Source organism: Haliotis asinina, chromosome 1 (genome assembly GCF_037392515.1).
Source record: "Haliotis asinina isolate JCU_RB_2024 chromosome 1, JCU_Hal_asi_v2, whole genome shotgun sequence".
Lineage (NCBI taxonomy): Eukaryota > Metazoa > Mollusca > Gastropoda > Lepetellida > Haliotidae > Haliotis > Haliotis asinina.
This window is the reverse complement of record NC_090280.1, coordinates 11806425-11832693: the sequence shown is the minus strand read 5'-3', so window position 1 is coordinate 11832693 and position 26269 is coordinate 11806425. Positions and strand designations below refer to the sequence as shown.

At 40.2% G+C, this 26269-nt stretch overlaps 1 protein-coding gene across 1 annotated transcript in view; it reads left to right on the top strand.

Annotated features, from left to right (window-relative positions):
• LOC137283412 (uncharacterized) overlaps positions 1-25852 on the top strand; it is a 45484-nt gene extending 19632 nt beyond the window's left edge. Inside the window, exons 2-5 of the mRNA XM_067814924.1 lie at positions 24982-25041; positions 25165-25206; positions 25353-25475; positions 25564-25852. Coding sequence (XP_067671025.1) covers positions 25025-25041; positions 25165-25206; positions 25353-25475; positions 25564-25687 — 306 coding nt within the window. The 5' untranslated portion in view covers positions 24982-25024 and the 3' untranslated portion in view covers positions 25688-25852. The remainder of the gene's footprint in view (positions 1-24981; positions 25042-25164; positions 25207-25352; positions 25476-25563) is intronic.
• The last annotated feature ends 417 nt before the right edge of the window (positions 25853-26269 follow it).

Sequence of the window (26269 nt, the reverse complement as noted above, 5' to 3'; positions counted from 1 at the left end):
GTGAGTTGAATTTTACGCAGCACTCAGTAGATTTCAACCTACATGGCTGTTGTCTCTTAATGAACGAATCTGGACCAAAACATGCAATGATCAACAGCATGAGCATCGCCCTGCCCAATTTGGAACTGATTTGTTTGTATATTGTTTTACGTCGCACTTAACAGTATTCCAAGTATATGGCTGCCGTCTGTCATTCATCGAATATGGATCAGACAATCCAGTGATCAACAGCATGAGCATCGACCTGCGCAATTGGGAACCTATTACTTTGTATATTGTTTTACGCCGCACGAAGCAGTATTCCAAGTATATGGCTGCAGTCTGTCATTGACAGAGTCTGGACAAGACAATCCAGTGATCAACAGCATGAGCATCGACCTGCGCATTTGGGAACCTATTAGTTTGTATATTGTTTTACGCCGCACTTAGTAGTATTCCAAGTATGTTCTGCGGTCTGTCTTTGATCGAGTGTGGACAAGACGATCTAGTGGTCAACAGCATGAGCGTCGACCTGCGCAATTGGGAACCTCTTAGTTTGTATATTGTTTTACGCCGCACTCAGTAGTATTAGTGGTATGGAAATGTCAGGTTCTAATCTTTCCAGTAGTTTGTATATTGTTTTACGCCCATTCAGCCGTATTCCTGCGTTACATTGGCATAGAAGTGAATGTTCACAGAAACGCATGAGGATTAAGGAAATAGTCGATTCTGTTACAGTGAGTTAGTTGAATTTTACGCCGCACTCAGTAGTATTCAACCTACATGGCCGTTGTCTCTTAATGAACGAATCTGGACCAAAACATGCAATGATCAACAGCATGAGCATCGACCTGCCCAATTTGGAACTGATTAGTTTGTATATTGTTTTACGTCGCACTTAGCAGTATTCAATATTCCATGTGGCTGCGTTATGCCATTAATCGAGTCTGGATCAGACAATCCAGTGGTCAACAGCATGAGCATCGACCTGCGCAATTTGGAACCTATGACCTACAAACAAAACAGTTAGTGTTTGGGTAATGTCAGGTTGTCATCTTTCCAGTAGTTTGTATATCTGACTTTGCCATCCAGTTTGTTCTGTTTTTTTTGCTCCAGTTTGTGAAGTTTGTGTTCGTGTCAGCATTGTTGACTTTGTGCCAAATTAATGTAAAAAACACTGGAATAGACGGTCCAGCTGGCGGCCAAAGAAACTGTTCAAGTGAAGATAGCCACGGTGGGTGTATGGAGGAGGTCTGAAGACCGTCAGTATTGCCCTTGAGGCAATCCTAGTTAGGTCTTCAGACTGAAAGTCGGAAGACATACTGTTATTATCCGAATTATTATTATTATTTGTACGAATTTTGTGCCAGCTCTCCTGACCTAACCGCTGGATGAATTTCAATGAAACTTTCAGGGATGATAGCCTATATGCTGAAAGGTATACAATGGAAAAAAAATCCCGACTTCCGACTTCCGGTAAGGGCGGACAACCCAAAATGTGAAAATCTTTCACCCTTAATATCTCCAAAACTATTAGAGATAAATTAACCAAAATTACACACAATGTAGACAAGTGAATTCCCCATAGACTCAACATGTAAAAAAAGATTTGCAGCAGAAGAAAATTTGTGCTATTTTGAAAAAACTGAAATTTTCGCCGATTTTCGCGTTTTGACAGTGCCTGTCTTTGAAAATCTTCTTCTCCAGAACGGCATATGACACGATCATGTTTGTTACACCATTAGAAAGCCCATACCCTGGAAAGCTTAATTTGTTCAAGGCATCTTGATATCTCAAATAGTTTCGGAGTTATCGCCCTTCAAAGTTGGTCAAATTTTCAAAGACGCATTTTGGTAGGGTTCATTAAGATGTCATAACTCTGCGAAAACACACTGGATCTCATCGTTTATGATACCAAACTGTAGCTCATTGAATGGGAAACATCTTTGCTTCACATTATGGTTATGTAAAAATCAATACTTACGTCACAATTACGCCGGAAAGAAAAATTGCCCATTTCCAGCCAAAATCAACTCAAGTTTGAACAAAATGCTCGCGTCCCGCTGTGGCAGGCAGAAATCTATTTTTAACGCCGCTATAGCACAGTCAAATTAGAACTCGAGTTTCCCTTCAACTGCATTACACTGGGCTAACAATGAATGGTCAAAGAAATACAGGAGCGTTAAGGAAATGGTCGATTGTGTTAAAGTCAGTGAGTTGAGTTTTACGCCGCACTCAGCATTATTCCAGCTAGTGATCAACAGCATGAGCATCGATCTGCGCACTTTGGAACCTATTAGTTTGAATATTGCTTTACGCCGCAGTCAGCAGTATTAGTGGTATTGAAATGTCAGGTTCTAAACTTTCCAGTAGTTTGTATATTGCTTTACGCCGCATTCAGCTATATTCCTGCGTTACATTGGCATAGAAGTGAACGTTCACAGAAATACATGAGGGTTAAGGAAATAGTCAATTCTGTTACAGTGAGTGAGTTGAATTTTACGCAGCACTCAGTAGATTTCAACCTACATCGCTGTTGTCTCTAATTCATCGAATCTGGACCAAACCATCCAGTGATCAACAGCATGAGCATTGACATGCACAGTTTGGAACCTATTAGTTTGTATATTGTTTTACGCCGTACTCATCAGCATTCTGTTACAGTGAGTTGAATTTTACGCCGCACTCAGTAATATTGCACATACATGGCTGTTGTCTCTGATTGATCGAATCTGGACCAAACAATCCAGTGATCAACAGCATGAGCATCGACATGCACAGATTCGAGCCTATTAGTTTGTATATTGTTTTACGCCGCACTCATCAGCATTCTGTTGCAGTGAGTGAGTTGAATTTTACGCCGCACTCAGTAGTATTCAACCTACATGGCTGTTGCCTCTGATTTCCATCAAACTTTCAGGGATGATAGCCTATATGCTGAAAGGTATACAATGAACAGAAAATCCCGACTTGCGACTTCCGGTAAGGGCAGATAACCCAAAATGTCATTTTCTTCCACCCCGAATAACTCGAAAACTATTAGAGATAAATTAACCAAATTTTCACACAATGTAGACAACATCAATCTCCAGCGATTCAACGCATAGCGGAAGTTGGCCGTCATGACAGATTTTCGGCTATTTTGAAAAAACTGAAATTTTCGTCGATGTTGGCTTTTTGACAGTGCCTGTCTTTAAAAATCTTCTTCTCCAGAACGGCATATAGCACAAACCAGTTCGATACATCGTTAGAAAGCCCATACCCTGGAAAGCTTAATTTGTTCAAGGCATTGTGATATCTTGAAAAGTTATGGAGTTATCGTCCCTGAAAGATGGCTAAAATGTTCAAGACACGTTTTCATAGGGTTCATAAAACTATCAAAAGTCTGCGGAAAATTGTGATATGTCATCGTACATAGCACCAAACCATACAGAATTGGATGGGGAACATTTTTGCTTCACATTATGGTTATGTAAAAATCAATAGTTACGTCACAATAACGACCGAAAGACAAAGTTTGCAATTTTGCACATTTTCGCAAGTTTTGACCGTGCCTGTGTTTCAAGGTTGCTTGCTCCTGAACGGTGAACAGTACCCTAGTGCTTGATATGTCGATTGAAAGCCCACACCCCGGGCTACTTATATTCATTAAAGACATATTGATATCTTGAATAGTTTCGGAGTTATCGCCCTCGAAAGTTGGTCAATTTTGTAAAAACGCAGTTTTTAAGGTTTTTAAACATGTCACAACTCTGCGAAAACATAATGACTTTGATGTTTGAAAATATCAAACGGTAGATGATTAACTGGAGAACATTTTTGCTTCACATTATGGTCATGTAAAAGTCAATAGTTAGGCCACAATTACGCCACAAAGACTTAGAGGGGGTGTGTGCTTCGGATTTTGGCATTTTTCACAGATAAGTGAAGGAAGCTTCGTAAAATCTAGCAACACTGACCACTTCCCGGGTTTCTAAGAGTCAAGGAAACAGTCGATTCTTTAACAGGCCGTAACTCTGTTGTCCTTAGGACTACAGTCCAAATATTTAGCATTTTGGAAATGTCAGGATCTAATCTTTCCAGTAGTTTGTATATTGTTTTACGCCGTATTGAGCAGTATTCCTGCGTTACACTGGCTTAGCAGTGAATGTTCACAGAAATACATGAGGGTTAAGGAAATAGTCGAATCTGTTACAGTGAGTGAGTGCAGTTTTACGCTGCAGTTCAGTGATCAACAGCATGAGCATCGACATGCGCAATTTGGAACCTATTAGTTTGTATATTGTTTTACGCCGCACTCAGCAGTATTCCAAGTATATGGCTGCGGTCTGTCATTGATCGAGTCTGGACAAGACAATCCAGTAATCAACAGTATGAGCATCGATCTGCGCAATTAGATTGTATATTGCTTTACGCCGCGCTCAGCAGTATTCCAACTATATGCCTGTGGTCTGTAAATGGTCCAGTCTTGACAAGACAATCCGGTGATCAACAGCATGAGCATCGATCTGCGAAATGTGACACCTATTAGTTTGTATATTTTTTACGCCGCACTCATCAGTGTTCCAACTATATGGCTTTCATGTGTAAACGATCGAGCCTGGACCCGGCAGTCCAGTGATCAACAGCATGAGCATCAATCTGCCCAATCTGGAACCTATGACTGGCCATACCTGCTTTACACTGGGTTAGCAGGTAAATGCTCGAGTCTAGACAAGACAATCCACTGATCAACAGCATGAGCATGAACCTGCTCAATTTGGAAAATCTAGAATTAGCACCCACTTCTGCTTTTCTAATGGCCAAGGAAACAGTCGATTCTTTAACAGGCCGTAACTCCGTTGTCGTTAGGTCTACAGTTCAAATATTTAGCATTCTGGAAATGTCAGGATCTAATATTTTCAGTGGTCTGTATATTTGATTGTCCCTTTCAGCATACTTTCTGCTGTTTGTGAATTTTGTGTTTGTGTCAGCAGTGCTGACTCAGTGCCAAATGAATGTAAAAATTACTGCAATGGACAGTCAAGCTGGCGTCCAAAGAAACTGTTCAAGTGAAGATAGCCTCGGAGGGTGTATGGAGGAAGTCTGAAGACCGTCAGTATTGCCCTTGAGGCAATCCTAGTTAGGTCTTCAGACTGAAAGTCGGAAGACATACTGTTATTATCCGAATTATTATTATTATTTGTACGAATTTTGTGCCAGCTCTCCTGACCTAACCGCTGGATGAATTTCAATGAAACTTTCAGGGATGATAGCCTATATGCTGAAAGGTATACAATGGAAAAAAAATCCCGACTTCCGACTTCCGGTAAGGGCGGACAACCCAAAATGTGAAAATCTTTCACCCTTAATATCTCCAAAACTATTAGAGATAAATTAACCAAAATTACACACAATGTAGACAAGTGAATTCCCCATAGACTTAACATGTAAAAAAAGATTTGCAGCAGAAGAAAATTTGTGCTATTTTGAAAAAACTGAAATTTTCGCCGATTTTCGCGTTTTGACAGTGCCTGTCTTTGAAAATCTTCTTCTCCAGAACGGCATATGGCACGATCATGTTTGTTACACCATTAGAAAGCCCATACCCTGGAAAGCTTAATTTGTTCAAGGCATCTTGATATCTCAAATAGTTTCGGAGTTATCGCCCTTCAAAGTTGGTCAAATTTTCAAAGACGCATTTTGGTAGGGTTCATTAAGATGTCATAACTCTGCGAAAACACACTGGATCTCATCGTTTATGATACCAAACTGTAGCTCATTGAATGGGGAACATCTTTGCTTCACATTATGGTTATGTAAAAATCAATACTTACGTCACAATTAAGCCGGAAAGAAAATTTGCACTTTTTCAGCCTAAATCAACTCAAGTTTGAACAAAATGTTCCCGTCCCGCTGTGGCAGGCAGAAATCTATTTTTAACGCCGCTATGGCACACTCAAATTCAAATTCGAGTTTCCCTTCAACTGCATTACACTGGGCTAACAATGAATGGTCACAGTAATACAGGAGCGTTAAGGAAATAGTCGATTGTGTTAAAGTCAGTGAGTTGAGTTTTATGCCGCACTCAGCATTATTCCAGCTAGTGATCAACAGCATGAGCATCGATCTGCGCACTTTGGAACCTATTAGTTTGAATATTGCTTTACGCCGCAGTCAGCAGTATTAGTGGTATGGAAATGTTAGGTTCTAAACTTTCCAGTAGTTTGTATATTGCTTTACGCCGCATTCAGCTGTATTCCTCCGTTACATTGGCATAGAAGTGAATGTTCACAGAAACACATGAGGGTTAAGGAAATAGTTGATTCTGTTACAGTGAGTGAGTTGAATTTTACGCTGCACTCAGTAGTATTCAACCTACATGACTGTTGTCTCTAATTGATCGAATCTGGACCAGACAACCCAGTGATCAACAGCATGAGCATCGACATGCACAGATTGGAACCTATTAGTTTGTATATTGTTTTACGCCGCACTCATCAGCATTCTGTTGCAGTGAGTGAGTTGAATTTTACGCCGCACTCAGTAGTATTCAACCTACATGGCTGTTGCCTCTGATTTCCATCAAACTTTCAGGGATGATAGCCTATATGCTGAAAGGTATACAAAGAACAGAAAATCCCGACTTGCGACTTCCGGTAAGGGCAGATAACCCAAAATGTCATTTTCTTCCACCCCGAATAACTCGAAAACTATTAGAGATAAATTAACCAAATTTTCACACAATGTAGACAACATCAATCTCCAGCGATTCAACGCATAGCGGAAGTTGGCCGTCATGACAGATTTTCGGCTATTTTGAAAAAACTGAAAGTTTCGTCGATGTTGGCTTTTTGACAGTGCCTGTCTTTAAAAATCTTCTTCTCCAGAACGGCATATAGCACAAACCAGTTCGATACATCGTTAGAAAGCCCATACCCTGGAAAGCTTAATTTGTTCAAGGCATTGTGATATCTTGAAAAGTTATGGAGTTATCGTCCCTGAAAGATGGCTAAAATGTTCAAGACACGTTTTCATAGGGTTCATAAAACTATCAAAAGTCTGCGGAAAATTGTGATATGTCATCGTACATAGCACCAAACCATACAGAATTGGATGGGGAACATTTTTGCTTCACATTATGGTTATGTAAAAATCAATAGTTACGTCACAATAACGACCGAAAGACAAAGTTTGCAATTTTGCACATTTTCGCAAGTTTTGACCGTGCCTGTGTTTCAAGGTTGCTTGCTCCTGAACGGTGAACAGTACCCTAGTGCTTGATATGTCGATTGAAAGCCCACACCCCGGGCTACTTATATTCATTAAAGACATATTGATATCTTGAATAGTTTCGGAGTTATCGCCCTCGAAAGTTGGTCAATTTTGTAAAAACGCAGTTTTTAAGGTTTTTAAACATGTCACAACTCTGCGAAAACATAATGACTTTGATGTTTGAAAATATCAAACGGTAGATGATTAACTGGAGAACATTTTTGCTTCACATTATGGTCATGTAAAAGTCAATAGTTAGGCCACAATTACGCCACAAAGACTTAGAGGGGGTGTGTGCTTCGGATTTTGGCATTTTTCACAGATAAGTGAAGGAAGCTTCGTAAAATCTAGCAACACTGACCACTTCCCGGGTTTCTAAGAGTCAAGGAAACAGTCGATTCTTTAACAGGCCGTAACTCTGTTGTCCTTAGGACTACAGTCCAAATATTTAGCATTTTGGAAATGTCAGGATCTAATCTTTCCAGTAGTTTGTATATTGTTTTACGCCGTATTGAGCAGTATTCCTGCGTTACACTGGCTTAGCAGTGAATGTTCACAGAAATACATGAGGGTTAAGGAAATAGTCGAATCTGTTACAGTGAGTGAGTGCAGTTTTACGCTGCAGTTCAGTGATCAACAGCATGAGCATCGACATGCGCAATTTGGAACCTATTAGTTTGTATATTGTTTTACGCCGCACTCAGCAGTATTCCAAGTATATGGCTGCAGTCTGTCATTGATCGAGTCTGGACAAGACAATCCAGTAATCAACAGTATGAGCATCGATCTGCGCAATTAGATTGTATATTGCTTTACGCCGCGCTCATCAGTATTCCAACTATATGTCTGTGGTCTGTAAATGGTCCAGTCTTGACAAGACAATCCGGTGATCAACAGCATGAGCATCGATCTGCGAAATGTGACACCTATTAGTTTGTATATTTTTTACGCCGCACTCATCAGTGTTCCAACTATATGGCTTTCATCTGTAAACGATCGAGCCTGGACCCGGCAGTCCAGTGATCAACAGCATGAGCATCAATCTGCCCAATCTGGAACCTATGACTGGCCATACCTGCTTTACACTGGGCTAGCAGGTAAATGCTCGAGTCTAGACAAGACAATCCACTGATCAACAGCATGAGCATGAACCTGCTCAATTTGGAAAATCTAGAATTAGCACCCACTTCTGCTTTTCTAATGGCCAAGGAAACAGTCGATTCTTTAACAGGCCGTAACTCCGTTGTCGTTAGGTCTACAGTTCAAATATTTAGCATTCTGGAAATGTCAGGATCTAATATTTTCAGTTGTCTGTATATTTGATTGTCCCTTTCAGCATACTTTCTGCTGTTTGTGAATTTTGTGTTTGTGTCAGCAGTGCTGACTCAGTGCCAAATGAATGTAAAAATTACTGCAATGGACAGTCAAGCTGGCGTCCAAAGAAACTGTTCAAGTGAAGATAGCCTCGGAGGGTGTATGGAGGAAGTCTGAAGACCGTCAGTATTGCCCTTGAGGCAATCCTAGTTAGGTCTTCAGACTGAAAGTCTGGAAGACATACTGTTTTTGCCCGAATATTATTATTATTATTATTTGTACGAATTTTGTGCCCGCTCTCCTGACCTAACCACTGGGCCGATTTTGATGAAACTTTCAGGGATGATAGCCTATATGCTGAAAGGTATACAATGGAAAAAAAATCCCGGCTTCCGACTTCCGGTAAGGGCAGACAACCCAAAATGTGAAAATCTTTCACCCTGAATATCTCGGAAACTATGAGAGATAAATGGACGAAATTTTCACACAGTGTAGCCAACCAAATCCCCCAGCGATTCAACATGTAAAAAATGTTAGCCGGCAGGTGAAATTTTGCGCTATTTTGAAAAAACTGAAATTTTCGCCGATTTTCGCGTTTTGACAGTGCCTGTCTTTGAAAATCTTCTTCTCCAGAACGGCATATGGCACAATCATGTTTGTTACACCATTAGAAAGCCCATACCCTGGAAAGCTTAATTTGTTCAAGGCATCGTGATATCTTAAATAGTTCCGGAGTTATCGCCCTTCAAAGTTGGTCAAATTTTCAAAGACGCCTTTTGGCAGGGTTCATTAAAATGTCATAACTCTGCGAAAACACACCGGATTTCATCGTTGATGGTACCAAACTGTAGCTACTTGAATGGGGAACATCTTTGCTTCACATTATGGTTATGTAAAAATCAATACTTACGTCACAATTACGCCGGAAAGAAAAATTGCACTTTTTCAGCCTAAATCAACTCAAGTTTGAACAAAATGCTCGCGTCCCGCTGTGGCAGGCAGAAATCTATTTTTAACGCCGCTATAGCACAGTCAAATTAGAACTTGAGTTTCCCTTCAACTGCATTACACTGGGCTAACAATGAATGGTCAAAGAAATACAGGAGCGTTAAGGAAATAGTCGATTGTGTTAAAGTCAGTGAGTTGAGTTTTACGCCGCACTCAGCATTATTCCAGCTAGTGATCAACAGCATGAGCATCGATCTGCGCACTTTGGAACCTATTAGTTTGAATATTGCTTTACGCCGCAGTCAGCAGTATTAGTGGTATGGAAATGTCAGGTTGAAAACTTTCCAGTAGTTTGTATATTGCTTTACGCCGCATTCAGCCGTATTCCTGCGTTACATTGGCATAGCCGTGAACGTTCACAGAAATACATGCGGGTTAAGGAAATAGTCGATTCTGTTACAGTGAGTGAGTTGAATTTTACGCTGCACACAGTAGTATTCAACCTATATGGCTGTTGTCTCTAATTGATCGAATCTGGACCAAATCATCCAGTGATCAACAGCATGAGCATTGACATGCACAGTTTGGAACCTATTAGTTTGTATATTGTTTTACGCCGTACTCATCAGCATTCTGTTACAGTGAGTTGAATTTTACGCCGCACTCAGTAGTATTGCACCTACATGGCTGTTGTCTCTGATTGATCGAATCTGGACCAAGCAATCCAGTGATCAACAGCATGAGCATCGACATGCACAGTTTGGAACCTATTAGTTTGTATATTGTTTTATGCCGCACTCAGCTGTGTTGGTGTTGTGGAAATGTCAGGCTCTAATCTTTCCAGTAGTTTGTATATTGTTTTACGCTGCACTCAGCAGTATTCCATATTCCTGCGTTACATTGGCATAGAAGTGAATGTTCACAGAAACACATGAGGGTTAAGGAAATAGTCGATTCTGTTACAGTGAGTGAGTTGAATTTTACGCTGCACTCAGTAGTATTCAACCTACATGACTGTTGTCTCTAATTGATCGAATCTGGACCAGACAATCCAGTGATCAACAGCATGAGCATTGACATGCACAGATTGGAACCTATTAGTTTGTATATTGTTTTACGCCGCACTCATCAGTATTCTGTTGCAGTGAGTGAGTTGAATTTTACGCCGCACTCAGTAGTATTCAACCTACATGGCTGTTGCCTCTGATTTCCATCAAACTTTCAGGGATGATAGCCTATATGCTGAAAGGTATACAATGAACAGAAAATCCCGACTTGCGACTTCCGGTAAGGGCAGATAACCCAAAATGTCATTTTCTTCCACCCCGAATAACTCGAAAACTATTAGAGATAAATTAACCAAATTTTCACACAATGTAGACAACATCAATCTCCAGCGATTCAACGCATAGCGGAAGTTGGCCGTCATGACAGATTTTCGGCTATTTTGAAAAAACTGAAATTTTCGTCGATGTTGGCTTTTTGACAGTGCCTGTCTTTAAAAATCTTCTTCTCCAGAACGGCATATAGCACAAACCAGTTCGATACATCGTTAGAAAGCCCATACCCTGGAAAGCTTAATTTGTTCAAGGCATTGTGATATCTCGAAAAGTTATGGAGTTATCATCCCTGAAAGATGGCTAAAATGTTCAAGACACGTTTTCATAGGGTTCATAAAACTATCAAAAGTCTGCGGAAAATTGTGATATGTCATCGTACATAGCACCAAACCATACAGAATTGGATGGGGAACATTTTTGCTTCACATTATGGTTATGTAAAAATCAATAGTTACGTCACAATAACGACCGAAAGACAACGTTTGCAATTTTGCACATTTTCGCAAGTTTTGACCGTGCCTGTGTTTCAAGGTTGCCTGCTCCTGAACGGTGAACAGTACCCTAGTGGTTGATATGTCGATTGAAAGCCCACACCCCGGGCTACTTATATTCATTAAAGACATATTGATATCTTGAATAGTTTCGGAGTTATCGCCCTCGAAAGTTGGTCAATTTTGTAAAAACGCAGTTTTTAAGGTTTTTAAACATGTCACAACTCTGCGAAAACATAATGACTTTGATGTTTGAAAGTATCAAACGGTAGATGATTAACTGGAGAACATTTTTGCTTCACATTATGGTCATGTAAAAGTCAATAGTTAGGCCACAATTACGCCACAAAGACTTAGAGGGGGTGTGTGCTTCGGATTTTGGCATTTTTCACAGATAAGTGAAGGAAGCTTCGTAAAATCTAGCAACACTGACCACTTCCTGGGTTTCTAAGAGTCAAGGAAACAGTCGATTCTTTAACAGGCCGTAACTCTGTTGTCCTTAGGACTACAGTCCAAATATTTAGCATTTTGGAAATGTCAGGATCTAATCTTTCCAGTAGTTTGTATATTGTTTTACGCCGTATTGAGCAGTATTCCTGCGTTACACTGGCTTAGCATTGAATGTTCACAGAAATACATGAGGGTTAAGGAAATAGTCGAATCTGTTACAGTGAGTGAGTGCAGTTTTACGCTGCAGTTCAGTGATCAACAGCATGAGCATCAACATGCGCAATTTGGAACCTATTAGTTTGTATATTGTTTTACGCCGCACTCAGCAGTATTCCAAGTATATGGCTGCGGTCTGTCATTGATCGAGTCTGGACAAGACAATCCAGTAATCAACAGTATGAGCATCGATCTGCGAAATTTGACACCTATTAGTTTGTATATTTTTTACGCCGCACTCATCAGTGTTCCAACTATATGGCTTCCATCTGTAAACGATCGAGCCTGGACCCGGCAGTCCAGTGATCAACAGCATGAGCATCAATCTGTCCAATCTGGAACCTATGACTGGCCATACCTGCTTTACACTGGGTTAGCAGGTAAATGCTCGAGTCTAGACAAGACAATCCACTGATCAACAGCATGAGCATGAACCTGCTCAATTTGGAAAATCTAGAATTAGCACCCACTTCTGCTTTTCTAATGGCCAAGGAAACAGTCGATTCTTTAACAGGCCGTAACTCCGTTGTCGTTAGGTCTACAGTTCAAATATTTAGCATTCTGGAAATGTCAGGATCTAATATTTTCAGTGGTCTGTATATTTGATTGTCCCTTTCAGCATACTTTCTGCTGTTTGTGAATTTTGTGTTTGTGTCAGCAGTGCTGACTCAGTGCCAAATGAATGTAAAAATTACTGCAATGGACAGTCAAGCTGGCGTCCAAAGAAACTGTTCAAGTGAAGATAGCCTCGGAGGGTGTATGGAGGAAGTCTGAAGACCGTCAGTATTGCCCTTGAGGCAATCCTAGTTAGGTCTTCAGACTGAAAGTCTGGAAGACATATTGTTTTTATCCGATTCTTATTAGGTCTTCAGACTGAAAGTCGGAAGACATACTGTTATTATCCGAATATTATTATTATTATTTGTACGAATTTTGTACCAGCTCTCCTGACCTAACCACTGGGCCGATTTTGATCAAACTTTCAGGGATGATAGCCTATATGCTGAAAGGTATACAATGAAAAAAAAATTCCGACTTCCGACTTCCGGTAAGGGCGGACAACCCAAAATGTGAAAATCTTTCACCCTGAATATCTCGGAAACTATGAGAGATAAATGGACGAAATTTTCACACAATGTAGCCAACTCAATGCCCCATAGATTCAACATGTAAAAAATGTTAGCCGGCAGGTTGAAATTTGCGCTATTTTGAAAAAACTGAAATTTTTGTTGATTTTCGCGTTTTGACAGTGCCTGTCTTTGAAAATCTTCTTCTCCAGAACGGCATATGGCACAATCATGTTTGTTACACCATTAAAAAGCCCATAGCCTGGAAAGCTTAATTTGTTCAAGGCATCTTGATATCTCAAATAGTTTCGGAGTTATCGCCCTTGAAAGTTGGTCAAATTTTCAAAGACGCATTTTGGTAGGGTTCATTAAAATGACATAACTCTGCGAAAACACACCGGATTTCATCGTTGATGGTACCAAACTGTAGCTAATTGAATGGGGAACATCTTTGCTTCACATTATGGTTATGTAAAAATCAATACTTACGTCACAATTACAACAGAAAGAAAAATTGCCCATTTCCAGCCTAAATCAACTCAAGTTTGAACAAAATGTTCCAGTCCCGCTGTGGCAGGCAGAAATCTATTTTTAACGCCGCTATGGCACACTCAAATTCAAATTCGAGTTTCCCTTCAACTGCATTACACTGGGCTAACAATGAATGGTCAAAGAAATACAGGAGCATTAAGGAAATGGTCGATTGTGTTAAAGTCAGTGAGTTGAGTTTTACGCCGCACTCAGCATTATTCCAGCTAGTGATCAACAGCATGAGCATCGATCTGCGCACTTTGGAACCTATTAGTTTGAATATTGCTTTACGCCGCAGTCAGCAGTATTAGTGGTATTGAAATGTCAGGTTCTAAACTTTCCAGTAGTTTGTATATTGCTTTACGCCGCATTCAGCTATATTCCTCCGTTACATTGGCATAGAAGTGAACGTTCACAGAAATACATGAGGGTTAAGGAAATAGTCGATTCTGTTACAGTGAGTGAGTTGAATTTTACGCAGCACTCAGTAGATTTCAACCTACATGGCTGTTGTCTCTAATTCATCGAATCTGGACCAAAGCACTCAGTAGATTTGAACCTACATGGCTGTTGTCTCTTAATGAACGAATCTGGACCAAAACATGCAATGATCAACAGCATGAGCATCGCCCTGCCCAATTTGGAACTGATTTGTTTGTATATTGTTTTACGTCGCACTTAACAGTATTCCAAGTATATGGCTGCCGTCTGTCATTCATCGAATATTGATCAGACAATCCAGTGATCAACAGCATGAGCATCGACCTGCGCATTTGGGAACCTATTACTTTGTATATTGTTTTACGCCGCACGAAGCAGTATTCCAAGTATATGGCTGCAGTCTGTCATTGACAGAGTCTGGACAAGACAATCCAGTGATCAACAGCATGAGCATCGACCTGCGCATTTGGGAACCTATTAGTTTGTATATTGTTTTACGCCGCACTTAGTAGTATTCCAAGTATGTTCTGCGGTCTGTCTTTGATCGAGTGTGGACAAGACGATCTAGTGGTCAACAGCATGAGCGTCGACCTGCGCAATTGGGAACCTCTTAGTTTGTATATTGTTTTACGCCGCACTCAGTAGTATTAGTGGTATGGAAATGTCAGGTTCTAATCTTTCCAGTAGTTTGTATATTGTTTTACGCCCATTCAGCCGTATTCCTGCGTTACATTGGCATAGAAGTGAATGTGCACAGAAACGCATGAGGATTAAGGAAATAGTCGATTCTGTTACAGTGAGTTAGTTGAATTTTACGCCGCACTCAGTAGTATTCAACCTACATGGCCGTTGTCTCTTAATGAACGAATCTGGACCAAAACATGCAATGATCAACAGCATGAGCATCGACCTGCCCAATTTGGAACTGATTAGTTTGTATATTGTTTTACGTCGCACTTAGCAGTATTCCATATTCCATGTGGCTGCGTTATGCCATTAATCGAGTCTGGATCAGACAATCCAGTGGTCAACAGCATGAGCATCGACCTGCGCAATTTGGAACCTATGACCTACAAACAAAACAGTTAGTGTTTGGGTAATGTCAGGTTGTCATCTTTCCAGTAGTTTGTATATCTGACTTTGCCATCCAGTTTGTTCTGGTTTTTTTGCTCCAGTTTGTGAAGTTTGTGTTCGTGTCAGCATTGTTGACTTTGTGCCAAATTAATGTAAAAAACACTGGAATAGACGGTCCAGCTGGCGGCCAAAGAAACTGTTCAAGTGAAGATAGCCACGGTGGGTGTATGGAGGAGGTCTGAAGACCGTCAGTATTGCCCTTGAGGCAATCCTAGTATTATTATTCTTATTATTTGTACGAATTTTGTACCAGCTCTCCTGACCTAACCACTGGGCGGATTTTGATGAAACTTTCAGGGATGATAGCCTGTATGCTGAAAGGTATACAATGGAAAAAAAATCCCGACTTCCGACTTCCGGTAAGGGCAGATAACCCAAAATGTGAAAATCTTTCACCCTTAATATCTCCAAAACTGTATGAGATAAATTAACCAAATTTTCACACAATGTAGACAACTGAATTCCCCATCGAATCAACATGTAAAAAAAGATTTGCAGCAGAAGAAATTTTTCGCTATTTTGAAAAAACTGAAATTTTCGCCGTTTTTCGCGTTTTGACAGTGGCTGTCTTTAAAAATCTTCTTCTCCAGAACGGCATATAGCACAACCATGCTTGTTACACCATTAGAAAGCCCATATCCTGGAAAGCTTAATTTGTTCAAGGCATCGTGATATCTGAAATAGTTTCGGAGTTATCGCCCTTGAAAGTTGGTCAAATTTTCAAAGACGCCTTTTGGCAGGGTTCATTAAAATGTCATAACTCCTCGATAACACACCGGATTTCATCGTTGATGGTACCAAACTGTAGCTCATTGAATGGGAAACATCTTTGCTTCACATTATGGTTATGTAAAAATCAATACTTACGTCACAATTACGCCGGAAAGAAAAATTGCCCATTTCCAGTCAAAATCAACTCAAGTTTGAACAAAATGCTCGCGTCCCGCTGTGGCAGGCAGAAATCTATTTTTAACGCCGCTATAGCACAGTCAAATTAGAACTCGAGTTTCCCTTCAACTGCATTACACTGGGCTAACAATGAATGGTCAAAGAAATACAGGAGCGTTAAGGAAATAGTCGATTGTGTTAAAGTCAGTGAGTTGAGTTTTACGCCGCACTCAGCATTATTCCAGCTAGTGATCAACAGCATGAGCATCGATCTGCGCACTTTGGAACCTATTAGTTTGAATATTGCTTTACGCCGCAGTCAGCAGTATTAGTGGTATGGAAATGTCAGGTTGAAAACTTTCCAGTAGTTTGTATATTGCTTTACGCCGCATTCAGCTATATTCCTGCGTTACATTGGCATAGCCGTGAACGTTCACAGAAATACATGCGGGTTAAGGAAATAGTCGATTCTGTTACAGTGAGTGAGTTGAATTTTACGCTGCACACAGTAGTATTCAACCTACATGGCTGTTGTCTCTAATTGATCGAATCTGGACCAAACCATCCAGTGATCAACAGCATGAGCATTGACATGCTCAGTTTGGAACCTATTAGTTTGTATATTGTTTTACGCCGTACTCATCAGCATTCTGTTACAGTGAGTTGAATTTTACGCCGCACTCAGTAGTATTGCACCTACATGGCTGTTGTCTCTGATTGATCGAATCTGGACCAAGCAATCCAGTGATCAACAGCATGAGCATCGACATGCACAGTTTGGAACCTATTAGTTTCTATATTGTTTTATGCCGCACTCAGCTGTGTTGGTGTTGTGGAAATGTCAGGCTCTAATCTTTCCAGTAGTTTGTATATTGTTTTACGCTGCACTCAGCAGTATTCTAACTATATGGCTGCGGTCTGTCAATGATCGAGTCTGGACCAGACAATCCAGTGGTCAACAGCATGAGCATCGACCTGCGCAATTTGGAACCTATTAGTTTGTATATTGTTTTACTCCGCACTTAGCAGTATTCCAAGTATGTGGCTGTGGTCTGTCATTGACAGAATCTGGACAAGACAACCCAGTGATCAACAGCATGAGCATCAACCTGCGCATTTGGGAACCTATTAGTTTGTATATTGTTTTACGCCGCACTTAGCAGAATTCTAACTATACGGCTGCGGTCTGTCATTGATCGAGTCTGGACCAGACAATCCAGTGGTCAACAGCATGAGGATCGACCTGCGCCATTGGGAACCTATTAGTTTGTATATTGTTTTACGCCGCACTCAGCTGTGTTGGTGTTGTGGAAATGTCAGGCTCTAATCTTTCCAGTAGTTTCTATATTGTTTTACGCCGCACTCTGGGGTCTGTCAATGATCGAGTCTGGACAAGACAATCCAGTGATCAACAGCATGAGCATTGACCTGCGCAATTGGGAACGTATTAGTTTGTATATTGTTTTACGCCACACTGAGCGGTATTTCAACTATATCGCTGCGGTCTGTCAATGATCGAGTCTTGACCAGATCAACAGCATGAGCATCGACCTGCTCAATTTGGAACCTATGATCTACAAACAAAACTGTTAGTGCTTGGGAAATGTCAGGTTGTAATCTTTCCAGTGGTTTGTATATCTGATTTCCCACCCAGTTTCTTTTTCTACTGTTTCTGAATTTTGTGTTCGTGTCAACAGTGTTGACTCTGCGCCAAATTAATGTGAAAAACATAGTAATGGACGGTCCAGCTGGCGTCCAAAGAAACTATTCAAGTGAAGATAGCCACCGGGGGTGATTGCAGGAAGTCTGAAGACCGTTAAGTATTGCCCTTGAGGCAATCCTAGTTAGGTCTTCAGACTGAAAGTCGGAAGACATACTGTTATTATCCGAATTATTATTATTATTTGTACGAATTTTGTGCCAGCTCTCCTGACCTAACCGCTGGATGAATTTCAATGAAACTTTCAGGGATGATAGCCTATATGCTGAAAGGTATACAATGGAAAAAAAATCCCGACTTCCGACTTCCGGTAAGGGCGGACAACCCAAAATGTGAAAATCTTTCACCCTTAATATCTCCAAAACTATTAGAGATAAATTAACCAAAATTACACACAATGTAGACAAGTGAATTCCCCATAGACTTAACATGTAAAAAAAGATTTGCAGCAGAAGAAAATTTGTGCTATTTTGAAAAAACTGAAATTTTCGCCGATTTTCGCGTTTTGACAGTGCCTGTCTTTGAAAATCTTCTTCTCCAGAACGGCATATGGCACGATCATGTTTGTTACACCATTAGAAAGCCCATACCCTGGAAAGCTTAATTTGTTCAAGGCATCTTGATATCTCAAATAGTTTCGGAGTTATCGCCCTTCAAAGTTGGTCAAATTTTCAAAGACGCATTTTGGTAGGGTTCATTAAAATGTCATAACTCTGCGAAAACACACTGGATCTCATCGTTTATGATACCAAACTGTAGCTCATTGAATGGGGAACATCTTTGCTTCACATTATGGTTATGTAAAAATCAATACTTACGTCACAATTACGCCGGAAAGAAAAATTGCCCATTTCCAGCCAAAATCAACTCAAGTTTGAACAAAATGCTCGCGTCCCGCTGTGGCAGGCAGAAATCTATTTTTAACGCCGCTATAGCACAGTCAAATTAGAACTCGAGTTTCCCTTCAACTGCATTACACTGGCCTAACAATGGATGGTCAAAGAAATACAGGAGCGTTAAGGAAATGGTCGATTGTGTTAAAGTCAGTGAGTTGAGTTTTACGCCGCACTCAGCATTATTCCAGCTAGTGATCAACAGCATGAGCATCGATCTGCGCACTTTGGAACCTATTAGTTTGAATATTGCTTTACGCCGCAGTCAGCAGTATTAGTGGTATTGAAATGTCAGGTTCTAAACTTTCCAGTAGTTTGTATATTGCTTTACGCCGCATTCAGCTATATTCCTCCGTTACATTGGCATAGAAGTGAACGTTCACAGAAATACATGAGGGTTAAGGAAATAGTCGATTCTGTTACAGTGAGTGAGTTGAATTTTACGCAGCACTCAGTAGATTTCAACCTACATGGCTGTTGTCTCTAATTCATCGAATCTGGACCAAACCATCCAGTGATCAACAGCATGAGCATTGACATGCACAGTTTGGAACCTATTAGTTTGTATATTGTTTTACGCCGTACTCATCAGCATTCTGTTACAGTGAGTTGAATTTTACGCCGCACTCAGTAATATTGCACATACATGGCTGTTGTCTCTGATTGATCGAATCTGGACCAAACAATCCAGTGATCAACAGCATGAGCATCGACATGCACAGTTTGGCACCTATTAGTTTGTATATTGTTTTACGCCGCACTCATCAGCATTCTGTTGCAGTGAGTGAGTTGAATTTTACGCCGCACTCAGTAGTATTCAACCTACATGGCTGTTGCCTCTGATTTCCATCAAACTTTCAGGGATGATAGCCTATATGCTGAAAGGTATACAATGAACAGAAAATCCCGACTTGCGACTTCCGGTAAGGGCAGATAACCCAAAATGTCATTTTCTTCCACCCCGAATAACTCGAAAACTATTAGAGATAAATTAACCAAATTTTCACACAATGTAGACAACATCAATCTCCAGCGATTCAACGCATAGCGGAAGTTGGCCGTCATGACAGATTTTCGGCTATTTTGAAAAAACTGAAATTTTCGTCGATGTTGGCTTTTTGACAGTGCCTGTCTTTAAAAATCTTCTTCTCCAGAACGGCATATAGCACAAACCAGTTCGATACATCGTTAGAAAGCCCATACCCTGGAAAGCTTAATTTGTTCAAGGCATTGTGATATCTTGAAAAGTTATGGAGTTATCGTCCCTGAAAGATGGCTAAAATGTTCAAGACACGTTTTCATAGGGTTCATAAAACTATCAAAAGTCTGCGGAAAATTGTGATATGTCATCGTACATAGCACCAAACCATACAGAATTGGATGGGGAACATTTTTGCGTCACATTATGGTTATGTAAAAATCAATAGTTACGTCACAATAACGACCGAAAGACAACGTTTGCAATTTTGCACATTTTCGCAAGTTTTGACCGTGCCTGTGTTTCAAGGTTGCTTGCTCCTGAACGGTGAACAGTACCCTAGTGCTTGATATGTCGATTGAAAGCCCACACCCCGGGCTACTTATATTCATTAAAGACATATTGATATCTTGAATAGTTTCGGAGTTATCGCCCTCGAAAGTTGGTCAATTTTGTAAAAACGCAGTTTTTAAGGTTTTTAAACATGTCACAACTCTGCGAAAACATAATGACTTTGATGTTTGAAAATATCAAACGGTAGATGATTAACTGGAGAACATTTTTGCTTCACATTATGGTCATGTAAAAGTCAATAGTTAGGCCACAATTACGCCACAAAGACTTAGAGGGGGTGTGTGCTTCGGATTTTGGCATTTTTCACAGATAAGTGAAGGAAGCTTCGTAAAATCTAGCAACACTGACCACTTCCCGGGTTTCTAAGAGTCAAGGAAACAGTCGATTCTTTAACAGGCCGTAACTCTGTTGTCCTTAGGACTACAGTCCAAATATTTAGCATTTTGGAAATGTCAGGATCTAATCTTTCCAGTAGTTTGTATATTGTTTTACGCCGTATTGAGCAGTATTCCTGCGTTACACTGGCTTAGCAGTGAATGTTCACAGAAATACATGAGGGTTAAGGAAATAGTCGAATCTGTTACAGTGAGTGAGTGCAGTTTTACGCTGCAGTTCAGTGATCAACAGCATGAGCATCGACATGCGCAATTTGGAACCTATTAGTTTGTATATTGTTTTACGCCGCACTCAGCAGTATTCCAAGTATATGGCTGCGGTCTGTCATTGATCGAGTCTGGACAAGACAATCCAGTAATCAACAGTATGAGCATCGATCTGCGCAATTAGATTGTATATTGCTTTACGCCGCGCTCAGCAGTATTCCAACTATATGCCTGTGGTCTGTAAATGGTCCAGTCTTGACAAGACAATCCGGTGATCAACAGCATGAGCATCGATCTGCGAAATGTGACACCTATTAGTTTGTATATTTTTTACGCCGCACTCATCAGTGTTCCAACTATATGGCTTTCATCTGTAAACGATCGAGCCTGGACCCGGCAGTCCAGTGATCAACAGCATGAGCATCAATCTGCCCAATCTGGAACCTATGACTGGCCATACCTGCTTTACACTGGGCTAGCAGGTAAATGCTCGAGTCTAGACAAGACAATCCACTGATCAACAGCATCAGCATGAACCTGCTCAATTTGGAAAATCTAGAATTAGCACCCACTTCTGCTTTTCTAATGGCCAAGGAAACAGTCGATTCTTTAACAGGCCGTAACTCCGTTGTCGTTAGGTCTACAGTTCAAATATTTAGCATTCTGGAAATGTCAGGATCTAATATTTTCAGTGGTCTGTATATTTGATTGTCCCTTTCAGCATACTTTCTGCTGTTTGTGAATTTTGTGTTTGTGTCAGCAGTGCTGACTCAGTGCCAAATGAATGTAAAAATTACTGCAATGGACAGTCAAGCTGGCGTCCAAAGAAACTGTTCAAGTGAAGATAGCCTCGGAGGGTGTATGGAGGAAGTCTGAAGACCGTCAGTATTGCCCTTGAGGCAATCCTAGTTATTATTCTTTTTATTTGTACGAATTTTGTACCAGCTCTCCTGACCTAACCACTGGGTCGATTTCGATGAAACTTTCAGGGATGATAGCCTGTATGCTGAAAGGTATACAATGAACAAAAAATCCCGAGTTCTGACTTCCGGTATGGGCAGATAACCCAAAATGTGATTTTCTTCCACCCCAAATAACTCGAAAACTATTAGAGATAAATTCACCAAATTTTCACACAATGCAGACAACACCAATCTCCAGCGATTCAACACATAGCGGAATTTGGCCGTCATGATAGGTTATCGGCTATTTTGGAAAAACTGAAATTTTCGTCGATTTTCGCTTTTTGACAGTGCCTGTCTTTAAAAATCTTCTTCTCCAGAACGACATATAGCACAACCGAGTTCGATACTCCGTTAAAAAGCCCATACCCTGGAAAGCTTAATTTGTTCAAGGCATCTTGATATCTTGAAAAGTTTTGGAGTTATCGCCCTTGAAAGTTGGCCAAAATTTTCAAGACACGTTTTCATAAGGTTCATAAAACTTTCAAAATTTTGCGGAAAATCGTGATATGTCTTCGTACATAGCACCAAACCATACAGAATTGAATGGGGAACATTTTTGCTTCTCATTATGGTTATGTAAATATCAATAGTTACGTCACAATAACGACCGAAAGACAAAGTTTGCGATTTTGCACATTTTCGCAAGTTTTGACCATGCTTGTGTTTCAAGGTTGCCTCCTCCTGAACGGTGAACAGTACCCTAGTGTTTGATATGTCGATCGAAAGCCCACACCCCGTGCTACTTATATGTATTAAAGACATATTGATATCTTGAAAAGTTTCGGAGTTATCGCCCTCGAAATTTGGTCAATTTTGTAAAAACGCAGTTTTTAAGGTTTTTAAACATGTCACAACTCTGCGAAAACATTATGAATTTGATGTATGAAGCTATCAAACGGTAGCTGATTAACTGGAGAACATTTTTGCTTCACATTATGGTCATGTAAAAGTCAATAGTTATGCCACAATTACGCCAGAAAGACTTAGAGGGGGTGTGTGCTTCGGATTTTGGCATTTTTCACAGATAAGTGAAGGAAGCTTTCGTAAAATCTAGCAACACTGACCACTTCCCGGGGTTCTAATAGTCAGGGAAACAGTCGATTCTTTAACAGGCCGTACCTCTGTTCTCCTTAGGTCTACAGTCCAAATATTTAGCATTTTGGAAATGTCAGGATCTAGTCTTTCCAGTAGTTTGTATATAGTTTTACGCCGCATTCCTGCACTACACAGGCATAGGAGTGAATGTTCACAGAAGTACATGAGGGTTAAGGAAATAGTCGATTCTGTTACAGTGAGTGAGTGCAGTTTTACGCCGCACTCAGTAGTATTCCAAGTATATGGCTGTGGTCTGTCATTGACAGAGTCTGGACAAGACAATCCAGTGATCAACAGCATGAGCATCGACCTGCGCATTTGGGAACCTATTAGTTTGTATATTGTTTTACGCCGCACTTAGCAGAATTCTAACTATACGGCTGTGGTCTGTCATTGATCGAGGCTAGACCAGACAATCCAGTGGTCAACAGCATGAGCATCGACCTGCGCAATTGGGAACCTATTAGTTTGTACATTGTTTTACTCCGCACTTAGCAGAATTCTAACTATACGGCTGCGGTCTGTCATTGATCGAGTCTGGACCAGACAATCCAGTGGTCAACAGCATGAGCATCGACCTGCGCAATTGGGAACCTATTAGTTTGTATATTGTTTTACGCCGCACTCAGCTGTGTTGGTGTTGTGGAAATGTCAGGCTCTAATCTTTCCAGTAGTTTCTATATTGTTTTACGCCGCACTCTGGGGTCTGTCAATGATCGAGTCTGGACAAGACAATCCAGTGATCAACAGCATGAGCATTGACCTGCGCAATTGGGAACCTATTAGTTTGTATATTGTTTTACTCCACTCTGAGCGGTATTTCAACTATATGGCTGCGGTCTGTCAATGATCGAGTCTTGACCAGACAATTCATTGATCAACAGCATGAGCATCGACCTGCGCAATTGGGAACCTATGATCTACAAACAAAACAGTTAGTGCTTGGGAAATGTCAGGTTGTAATCTTTCCAGTGGTTTGTATATCTGACTTTGCCACCCAGTTTCTTTTTCTACTGTTTCTGAATTTTGTGTTCGTGTTAACAGTGTTGACTCTGCGCCAAATTAATGTGAAAAACATAGTAATGGACGGTCCAGCTGGCGTCCAAAGAAACTATTCAAGTGAAGATAGCCACCGGGGGTGATTGGAGGAAGTCTGAAGACCGTTAAGTATTGCCCTTGAGGCAATCCTAGGTCTTTTTCTATTTTTGTGTATTATTAAGTAATTATATTATATACATTAAGTGATGTGATAGGTTTATTATAATTCATGTTCAGTATGATTTCAGACATGGTTAACAATACTTATATATTTGTTTTCAACAGCTATTTTATTGTAACTGAAATCCAAATAGTGTGTATATAGTCAATACATGTTTTGTTGATCAATATTTCTATTTACAACTGTTATTAATTTGAAGGAATTGCATCTCAAAAGTAAACAAACACAGCCCACTGGAGCTTGTTTACATCTGAACCTCCAGGGGCATGACTTGTGACACCCTTCTGCCGTGACAGTCTGTTCCTAAAAAAATAAGCTATAGCTCCAACAACACCTCATACCTAAACGCATTCAACAAGGGTGGTCAAAGATGGATAAGTATAAAAATGTAATAGTAGGAACTAAAAACACAACTCACCGAGACGGGTGCTTCTTCGAACGACGCCATTTTGCTGCGTGAGTTTCCGTTCGCGACCGACAAATCACGGAAGTGCGCCGAAAAATCTCCGAAAATGGCCGAGTGTGTTTCAAGTATTACCGACATTGCTTCCGATATGGCCGATGTGTTTCAGTTATTACCGCCAAAATTGACTGCAATTGTTTCGCGAGTGGGCTGCGTTTGTTTACATTTGAGATGCAATTCCTTCAAATTTGCTGTAATTCCTTCAATTAATTAGGGGGGCCTGAATATGCTGTGAGTGTAAAATGGTTTTACATGATGGTAATTTCAAACAAGACATCTTATTTAACATGATTCCATAAAATGATGCTAGTGTACAATGTTTTTTCATGATGGTAATTTCAGACAAGACATCTTACTTAACATGATTCCTTGAAATGATATGAGTGTACAAATGACAGTCCTAAAATATTTTTTTTCAGTCAAGACAAACTGGGGAAAACTCCCATAACCTCCCTTGAGGACATGGATTGGGATGTGGAGTGAGTATTGTGTTCACTTTAAAACATTTTTTTTGTGTTACCAGATTCAGTTGTAATCCTTGGTAATGTTGCAAATCACAATTTCGCCTAAACAATAGTAATAATGTCATTTTTCTTTTACAGTGATGACAGTGATGAGGAGGGATGCATGGACACCCCTGATGTGTAAGTTATATTAATGGTTTCATAACATTGTAATAGATGGTGTATTAACTAAAGTATTATTTGTGGGTGTGGGTGTGGGTGGATGGGTGTTTGTGGTTGAAATAAGGATTTACAACCATTTTATGTGAATATTATTTGCATTACAGTGATGATGACGACTGCATCATCACAGGGGTGTCCATGCCTGCTATACCACCACCACCACCACCACTGCTTGCCACAGTCCCTCAACGGACAACATCTCCCTCCTCTTCCTCTTCCCCCTCCTTGTAAGTATAGATTATAATAGATTTATTACTATCTGAAGTAAATGTAGTGCTGTCATTGTTTAAGATTGTTTTCATACTTGTTTTTCAGATTAAAGGAATACTTTGTGAAACACATTTCCTGGAGGACAGGGGAGATAGAAAAACAACAAAGGGCTCTTCACTACGAAGAGTCCTTACTAGATATATTAGAATTAACTGTAGATGATTGTTAGTTTTGTAGTGTTAGTTTTGTATATTGTAGTTATTTTGTACATTTCTGTATATTTTTTTATCTTGTTCATTAGGTTTGTTTGTAAATACAATAATTAGGATTTGTTGTAGATATTTTGTATAATTTGTCAACTTTGTGTAATAAAGGAGCCCTTTGGGTGGGCAAATGATTCATTCATTGTTGGAGTACAGTCATACCTAATCTGTTTCTTCACATGAATGGGTTACTTGTCCCAACCCCTTCAAACATCTAGACATATTGGATATACTGGACATACGTGCATATTTCATGGAACTATGTGTGCTGCTGGATACAATGGATGTATGTATGGATCTATTATGGACATACCTGTGTTGAGGAATTTCTTATGGATGCCATGAGGTAAGTTGTTCTCCCTTAGATGTTTGTACCAATGTGTGAAGGATAACTTACCTTGATGTTCTGTTGAGAGGCTGGTGAAAAATATGTATCCAGTGAATTGCACACAGTACAATCCCGAGAAGGTTAGATCCAGTGAATTGTACACAGTATAATCCAGGGGAGGGTTGCAATCCAATGAGAAACAATATGTGAAACCACTTGA